Below are 9,821 nucleotides of genomic sequence, written 5' to 3'. Positions count from 1 at the left end.
CAACCAAATTATATTTGTGATGTATGACTTATGCTGCCCTCGTATACATAAAACATGAGTTGGAACATTTGACGTGGCAGAGCCGGTCACCGTCCATAAGGCTCTGGCCTTACCCTTTTCGCCATGAAAGAGCCGAATAGGTTCACTTTCATGTACTATAAAGCTGGGAATTTCACTTTGTAAATGTCTTCTTTTCTTGCTCGAAAATCGCCACTGGGTGCTTTTCTCCTTAGAAAATCAATTTTCTCATTAGAATATTAATCAACCACGTTGGCAAACGTGATAAAGCACACACACACAACGAAATCGTGAACAGAGAAAAAGAGAGCCTATAGATGTGTGAACACCTGGTGTTAATTCCTATTCAAAAATGAATAAATCACAGTTGACAATTTCATCTCTGTTCAACAATAAATGAACAGACAAAAAACGCGTAGAAATGGCAAGCTTCAGTTAACGAATCTTTCGATGGGAATAGTCACTGGAGAACGATGAAGTTAGCTGGGGTTTTTGCTCTCATCTTTCCCAACAACAGTTAATTGGCCAAGCACTGAGACCTATGAGGTCTTTCAGGCTGAAATGGGAATTGACAGTAAAAAGTTTGAAAGGTGTAACAGGGGGAAAAACTTGTAGTTGTACTGGAAATCAAGTGTTAGGAGAGGGTAGAAAGTGAGATGAAGACAGCTATGAGAGGAACGAAAGGGGTTGCAGCTAGGGGCCGAAGGCACGCTGCAAAGAACCTTAAGTAATGCTAACAGTGTGCCGCATGAGGTCCACTGACGGCACTACCCACCTACGGGGATTGCATACTGGTAGAATAATGAAATCCTGAGCAGAGAAGTCGTCTGACCTTTAAGGAGGTAAAAAAAAAAATCTGGCTGCTATCCTATCTTTTCAGTGACACGTGCCATTCATCTGCTGGCAAAAACTACGTTATAAAAAGGGGGTGGGGTGGGGGGGGGGGGGAATTGTCACAACATAAAACACCTTTTTTTCTAAACAAGAAAATATGGTTGTTTTCTGAATTATTCCTCTCTCCACAGAAGTAGGCAAACAACCAAACCTAGATACTTTGCCTGTATTGTATGTAACTGTTATTATGAAGCTAAAGTGGACACCACTGCAACTAGTTAACTTTACTACAATATTCTACAAGGAAAAAGTCACATTATAATCTAAGATTAATTGCGTTTAGAGTAATATATTCAGCAACTACTTAATTCTTAAACAAATATATGGATACTTTTAAGCGAACGTATGAGAAGACCCTAAAGAAATGTAAAACTCAGGTTCTATAGTTCCAAATACACGCTGCTTCCAAGCGGGTTGAAAGTGACAGTTTACAGTAAATAATGATATTAGACTTGGTTTGCATCAACAAAGGACTCATGGGTTTCCGTTGCAGTTTGGAATAATCATGCTTTCGTCTTCCTTTACTGATCGGTCGATTTATATAAGCGGAACCGCAGAGAAATGACAGGCAGAAGACCAGAACTAAGTCTATATATATATATATATATATATATATATATATATATATATATATATATATATATATATATATATATAGTCTGATTATCCATGCTGTTAATTAGAGAGCATGTCAAAGTAATCCACATAAGGAAAACTTTAAGCTGCAGAACACCATCACATATAGTGAGGTGAAAATGTTTCTTTAAGTTTTAAACGGTTGAAGTCGACACTTCCCTGATCAATGGTTTTTGTTTTTGTTCTTTGAAATTGGCTGGTGGGCATCTTTTTAGATTTTTTTTCAGGCATGTTCAAATACCCTTCACTTCTGGGCTTGTCAAATTTCTACACAAATATTTTTCGCAAATATTTTCACGCGAAATTTTTAGCTCTTCTGTTTCATACTTCAAAGTGAACCTAAAATAGAAGCGGTATCCAAATGACGGAGATACTCATTTATCCTCTTTTCCTGGCGAGCAATAAAACATACCTTAATTGAACAGCAAAGCCGAGTCACTGTCACTAATAATAAAGAACGAAGAAGAAAAGAAAAAAAAACAATCATAAACTTTCCTTAAGTATATGTATTCTATGATTTAGGATACCCAAATCGATTCCTCGTGACCGAATTTGCTTTATAGCGAAACCTTTTTTTCTTTAACGATATATTTCGGTCCGCTTTGGTGAAAAAAATTCAAATTAGATTTGTTTGGAGGAATAGTATATATGACTGGTAAACATAATCCTTGTGCAGTATATCCTCAGATCATTGTGGCAATAGAACTACTTGCATTCTGTTTATGAAGACTAAATGATAAATTCTTATAAATTCCGGACATAAAAATATTAATGCCTATCCAAGTATCAGTTTACCAAAACTTTTGCTTTAGTTTCTATCCAGACAAATCCTGCCTTTCAAGGACTCAACATGAAGAAAGGAATTTGTTTTACGCTGCACAGGAATGTGCTTAACTTGAGTGCAAACGGGGTCTTTAAAGAAACACATCAGATTATAGGATACTGAAGGTTCTTGGGTTATTGGAGCAAAGCTGTCCTAATTTCTTCGGTTTGCAATGAGGTGCGATCGAATTAAGATTCTATCTAATATTCTACGGAGTTCTTTTCTGACAGATCATAATACACTCATGCACAAAATACCGCATCATTTTACTGATTAACAGATTTGTATTTAAAGTTTCGTATTCAGTTTTCATTGTAAGTTTTAGACTGTGAGGCTTACAACGATATTTGGAAAGCATGAATGCAATCAATTGTGCAAAGTTGTTGGTTTCCAGCGCCAACGACCATGGTGTTGGGAAGCCGATTTATACATAAAAGCAATTAAAACCTCTCGTATATTAGGCTTCCTTATTCGACTACACAGTCTGGTGGTTTTAGTAAAGTTTTGTCATTTTTCGCTGTATAACTAAAATCTAAAAAAAAAGCAAATAAATCTTTAATCTAAAACTTATTATATTAAAAAGGTCCCGCGCATGTTTCTTTTCATCTGGTTTTTCCTTTCAGCCTGACGGTCTTGAGTTTACACTGCATTAGACGGTGGAAATACATGCTGATGATTTCCCGAGAACATTTCTGGCAGCTTTTTCCAGTGAAGAGATCCACGATCTGTTTGAAAATCCATCGTCCCATTTGAGTCTCCTTAAAAGCTGAAGTTTATTTCTATTAAAATCTCATTGAAATTTTATAGATATATATGATATATATATAGTATATAGATATATATATATATATATATATACATATGGTATATATGATGATATATATATAGATATATATATATAGATAGATATATACATATGTATTATATATATATATATATATATAGATATATTATATTAATATATATATATATAATATAATATACTATACATACAATATAGATATATATATATATATATATATATATATATATATTATATATATATATATATATATATATATATATATAGTATGTATGGATAATAAATATAATATACTTGTTACTTTTACGACTACTGATTTAAATTTATTGTTCTCTACGCTACCATTTATAGAACACATATTACTAATAATCTCAGATAATGAACGAAAAATTTTAACCAGATAGTTTATTTGCTTGAATATTGAGTGGTGAATTTTTCATTCGATGTTTATTGTGATAACCCTTAGGCGTTCTGTAGGAATATTCGTACGATGGAATGAGGGCAAAACATACCCTCGGCCATTTCCAAATAGGAAAAGAAACTGGGGACAGAGTTCAGCTGTTATTTTCCGACTCAATTGTTTTCACTGGTATATTCTGCGCTGTTTTTAATTCAATCTAATCTTATTGTTAATCAAACTAACTTTGATATTCAAGATTATTCGAAAGATTCTGCCTGAGCTTTGTAAAAGTTTTCCTCTCAGAGCGTTTCCAACACAAAAGTCAGCATGATTACAACCGTTTTAACCATATATTGCATCCCTCCCCTCCCCCTCCCCCTACACAGTGCGGTGACGACAGCCCAACTACCAACTCCCCTCAGTCACCAGGAGGAAGTATTGTCCAGTTCTACGTTCTTTAATTAATTATACTAGGCGCCTGTGTTGCCTTCGCTCTCTCTCTCTCTGTTCTGTTCTGTGTGGCTATGTTGGAAGACAACATAACTATTTATCAATAAAACAGAGTAGGCCTAATGAGGAGAACAAAATGCTCTGCACACTCACCATCCTGTGCAGCTGCTGATGGCTTCTTCGGTGGGCTAACTGCTTAATTATTATCTATCACCATCATTAACAGCTCTGTCACCACCACTTTCACCATCGTCATCATGCGCTGTGAACACAGTCAGGGCCATCAACATTTTTATCATCACTAAAACTGGCCTCTTCATGGCACTAGGCCTAGCTGAGTGGTCACAGAAAAGAGGCAGTGAAAATCCACAATTATTACGACTTCCTTGAGGCCCTCATTGCGAAGAGACATTGTCGCAGTAATATCACAAGTCAGCTTCGTATTATTACCAGAAAAAATATTTAAAAGAGTAATCTTTACGAACTTTTAATGGGCGCCACTACCTGAACTGAACAGTACTGAAAAGCAGGTTTCGATGACTGTCCACTGCACAGACACACCGACGATTCAGCCAATCAGAAAACGTCCTGATCACGCGCCCCGTTTTTATTGGTTGATTCCAACTCGCTCAACCCTAACACGGATGTACGTGGCTTTCACAATGTTTTCAGTGCCGTGATACATTGTTTTCAGTGCCGTGATATTTATCACCTCATTCTTTGTGGGTATTGTGCCGTCAGTGCACCTCCCGTGGTGCACTTTGGGCATTACTATAGGGTTTTTGGAACTCATTATTTTAGGGATCGCTTTATCTTGCTGTCCAACCCTATAACTCCCTCTTTTCACGGTCTTCAGCGCTAATTCTTCGAATGTGCCCCATTGCCTGGCCCAAATTTCTTAAAATCAAATAGTAGTCCCATGGTATAGATGAATTGTTGGAATATTATTCGTTATGGAGCCCTCTCTCTCTCTTCTTCCATTATTTCCCCTGTAATTCTGACAAAAAGTAGGTTTTTCCGAAAGCCTTGTTGGTGTTACGCACACAGTAGCCACACTCAAAGAAAGAATTATTGGTATTTGTGCTCTCTTGTACATATACTACTCCTTTGGAAGTTTCCCTTCAATTACTCTGTTCTCTTTGAATGCATTAGGTTCCGTTGGATAATCAGTTCCTTGCATCAATACGTCCCCCTCCCCCACCCCCCTTCCTACCCAAATTACTTCCTTGGCTGAACAAGTAGTCTTGAACAGAGCCAAAATAATGTCTAGCTCTGAATGATAGAATGATACTAAGGCAAGAAGTTTGACTAAGCTATAGCTCTGTTCTACGAAAAAAAATCTCTCTCTGCTTTCGGTGGCCTTGATTAGACGCTGTATGGATAACTGTATCGTCCGCGCATTATTTATTTGTTTTTTAACATAAAGGAACCTGACCAGAAGAAGAAGAGCATAAATGAAAGACAAGAGCCCATTTCAGGAAATATTAGGATAACGTGAAGTGTGTCTGATTCTTCATCGATTGTAATCCCGCTGTATGTTAAATTCATAATAAAATGTAGATATCAGATATTAGATTAGATAACATGGGAGTATTTCACGAAGCTCTTTCATCTGACTCAGAACAGGTAATTACAAAATTGGCCAACATCTTTCTTCTGTTAGGGAAGAATGTTTTATCGTAAACCTTATGAGTTACCCTTAGTCGATAGATCTACATTATTATTGTTATTGTTATTGTTGTTGTTGTTGGTGTTCTGAAATAAAAGTCAATCTATGAATAACCTTCGCAGAACAGAATTGCCACAGTGAAATGTGAAATGAGATGAATTTGAGATGAAAACCTAAAATGAATATATGAATCATCAAGTGCTACCGCCCTCCACCCCACCCCCACCAAAAAAAAAAAAAAAAAAAAAAAAAAAAAAAGTGGTTTGGAGAGGGAGAAAAAAAAAATAGCTCAGAGACTCCTTCACATCAGCATTCATGACGCTGCCAAGAGGACTTTCCCAAAATGCCAACGGTGCAGGATTAGTGAGAGACGCAGCAGCAGCACCAGAACTACCAGATTTCAACGAGCGACCTTCGAAGCTTTTCAGTGGATCCAAATTGCACCTGCTGTGTCAGTTATTGTGCTGTGTTTATTTTGAATGCAGATGAGCAGTTACAGACAGTAGCCAATATATACATTACATTTAATTAACCGGCAGATTGTGGATGGAATTTACCATGAAAAGCGAACATTCTCCTACTGTTATTCTACCGGAATACCAAACCCCTAAAATATGATAGTTTTCCGTTTCCTAGAGATAAAAACAGGAAATGAGATTTTATAAGTTACTCCTGACAGACTGAATGAGTAATTCCTATATTCTGTGCTGATACAACCCTCTGCTGCCGCTCGTAACACATCGATTAAAAGGATGATAAACTGACGTCTCATTCATTTCTCAGCAAATAATTTATGCCTTCACAAACAAATGACAACATCCGTCCGGACTCTCAGCAGCGCGTCTACATGACGGTATATTATTTCATTTAATGTGAATTACCGAGTTTCCTACATCTGCTCTTCACATACTTTTCTCGTCATTTCTCCATCTTACTCGCTTGTTTATCCAGTCCTTCCTTTGTGCTCCATATTGCCCTGTTCACTCGATTCTTAACCCTAGTTCCGTTTCATCCAATCTCTTCCCACAAGCTGCTTCTCCTTCTTTCTAATCAAACTCATTTCTCTTCATAACACAGAGAGCCAGATTCTGAACACAAACAATAAAAATAACTTCCACTCTACACGCGATGACAGGTGATGAAAGAGATTGTATGAACGATGGCCCTTTCATGAGTGAGTAGTAGACAGGGGAAGATAACTGCAGGGTTTCCTTTGAGAAATGAAAGACAGGTAACAGAGGAACCAGAGGTTAAAGATGAAAACTATATTAGACAGGGAATAGTTGATTTAAGGATTATATAGCGCACACGACACTATTTCGTGCTATTAACATTGATTGTCAGGAAGTTTGTGCTTAAGTGTGCATTTGAAAACGAAAGTTACAAAGTCTGAATTTTGAGTGTTTGCAAATCGAAAACTATATTATTATCGGATTCTTAAGGCAATTTTTCTTCACACAAGTATGGCACTCTGTAAGTTCTGAATTATTTTTGAGAGCTGAAATAAGCCTGCCAATTAAAATAATATAAATAGATGTTGTTTACAGAAGTGATTTTGATCCGTAATGAAATACAAATGTTGCGTTAATCAGGAAAACTACGCATAATTACTAAAAGTGATGATTAAACTCTTATTGTTAGCAAAAGTTACGAAAGAAAATAAATACTGAGGTAATTACCAAGTGGATTGCATCACACTAAATGAGCTAGTGTTGAGCAGATGATTAAATATTTAAAAGGCAGAAATCAATTCTCTAGGTATGAAATAATATTAAATATTCTTTGCTCATCGCGTATAATATTTCTAGCTTTTCGAGGAAACGCCTTAGGCTATAGGCTTTAACTCTATTTATATATTTCTTTTTAATTCAGTTTGAAATGTATAAAGAGAATGATTTACTCTACAACATGGGAAGAACATCTGAAGATTCTAAGAAGAGTTTTCAAGAAGCTACGAGAAGCAGGACTAACAGTCAACCTAGAGAAGAGTGAGTATATTGGATTCGAAGTTGGAAAAGGCCCTCGCTCCTGTAACTGCTAATGCAGAAGGTATCCGTAAGGCTACTCTACCTATTACCAAGACACTGCTACAGAGGTTTTTGGCCATGGCTGGATTTTATTGCAGTTTCTGTCCAAATTTCTAAGCCATAGTAGTTCCCTTAACAAACTTAACCAGTTCCAAAGCCAAGTCTGTATGGAATCCAGAATCTCAAGAATCATTTGAGAAGGTAAAAGTCATTTTAACTTTACTACCAGTACTTCATGCTCCACACTTCACTAAGAAATTTGTGATGCAAGCTGATGCATGTATCTGTAGAATTGGAAGCTGTTTTACTTCAAGACGATGAAAGTAATATCTTACATCCTGTTTGTTTCATGTCTCCGAAACTGAAAAAATATCAGAAAGTGTATTCAACCTTAATCACGGCAATGAAAAAGTTTAGTGTATGTAAACAGACCAAGGAATGGAGAAATTTTTGTTGTCTGATCACAATTCTCTCATTCATGTAGAGGATGAAAAATCAGAAACAAAGATTAACAAGATGGTCTTTGCGCTTGCAACAGTAATCAAGAGTGCAGCAAATTTCTGGTAAGAGCTACGTAATTGCAGATTATCTATTACTTTGTGAATTGCTGGATTCAAACCCAGGATAACCAGTTTTCTGGGTAGAGAAATCTTATACATTATTGTTTTTTTTTTATGCAATTACCCCTCAGCACTATTATATTACTGTAAAGTGTGTGTTTTGTGTTCAGATTCCATACTGAGATCAACTTAGAATTGATATGTTGAGTAATGTATGTTCAAAATTCACAAAAGCATAATTTAAAGTTAAGAACGTAGAATAAAAAGAGAGTAACACGTGTTCAGTAGCGGATGTAGCTGTTATCACCATTGGAAACAAAGGTGTCTTGGTAATATCTTCTTTTTTTCTTTTTTTTTGCATTTCAGTCATATGATTATGCCACATGTCATATGGAACCAGTGAGGTACCTTGTAAACAGTCCACTGCCATGCCAGAAGTCATTTGGGGGTTTGTTTGTTTCCCCATATAACGAATATTATTAATATAATCCAGGATGAGGTCTCTCTCACCAGGAAGACCCAACTCGGGGAGGAGCAATAATGTTACCAACAGTGGTGACTATCATGGGATCTTCAACTGGATATACACCACACCCGCAGTGCCTTAAGGGTCGTCAGTCCATCGAGATCGGATGCAGTACCGAGGGTATGGCTTGGCATAAAAATTTCCTCTCGCTTGACCATGTCAGGTACTCTTAGTTTTAAGAGGGGGGTGGCATACCGTCCAACCCCACCATCCAAGTTAAAAGAGCAGTGAATTCCATAATCCAATACGAAGACAGTCGTTACCGAAAGAGGAAAGAGGGAAAGGGATAATTTATAAGAGGAGGAGGAGGTGTAAAGGAGTTAAAGGTCCCACTGTCCAGTTGTATCTACTACAGAGTAAGCCTAAGAGAGTATACTCTCCCTGAAGCAGATCCCTAAGCCCTCCCCCACCCCCTTCATCAAGGGGTGGAGATCAGGGGGAGGTAGAAAGAAAAGAACGAAAAAACATTTATACTTTGGAAGGTCATAATTACTTCTCGGAAAAGTGGTTCTCCAGAGCTCATCGTCTTATTGGAAAAGTTAAAGTCCGGGGATAATCCCTCTTCCTTTTTAATCATAAAGTCTATCTTAAGGCTCATCTAAAATCTTCCTGAATTTCCATCCTGAATTGTGGCCCAAGAAGTTCATTTTTACAATATTTTCCTCTTCATAAACTCTTTCTATGATTCAATGATGAGATTACCAGATTTACTGAAATACGTTTCAAGAACCTAACAATAAAAAAAAGACTTCCATTAACTTGAATGAACTCGTAAGGATATTCTATCAGTTTTACTCTCAATGAGATGCAATACGAAAGTAACGACTAATGCATTAATGGGAAACAAATTGCGAAAATTTTTTAAGGTAAAATTTTTCCACAGAAAATGCTGAGAGAACCAGAATATCCAAGAAAGGAAGAGGTGTTTTGCTTTGAAGAAAAATAATGGCATGAAAATGTGACTTCACTCTAAAGACACAAAGCTTTTGGAAAAAAAAACCACCAATTATTTTATA

At 36.6% G+C, this 9,821-nt stretch overlaps 1 protein-coding gene across 1 annotated transcript in view; it reads right to left on the bottom strand.

Moving 5' to 3' along the window:
• Positions 1-9,821, bottom strand: part of LOC135222542 (formin-2-like) — a 50,334-nt gene that overhangs the window by 15,484 nt on the left and 25,029 nt on the right. Inside the window, exon 3 of the mRNA XM_064260629.1 lies at positions 4,238-4,357. Coding sequence (XP_064116699.1) covers positions 4,238-4,357 — 120 coding nt within the window. The remainder of the gene's footprint in view (positions 1-4,237; positions 4,358-9,821) is intronic.

This window comes from Macrobrachium nipponense, chromosome 3 (genome assembly GCF_015104395.2).
Source record: "Macrobrachium nipponense isolate FS-2020 chromosome 3, ASM1510439v2, whole genome shotgun sequence".
Taxonomy (NCBI): domain Eukaryota; kingdom Metazoa; phylum Arthropoda; class Malacostraca; order Decapoda; family Palaemonidae; genus Macrobrachium; species Macrobrachium nipponense.
This window is presented reverse-complemented; position numbering and strand designations above follow the sequence as displayed.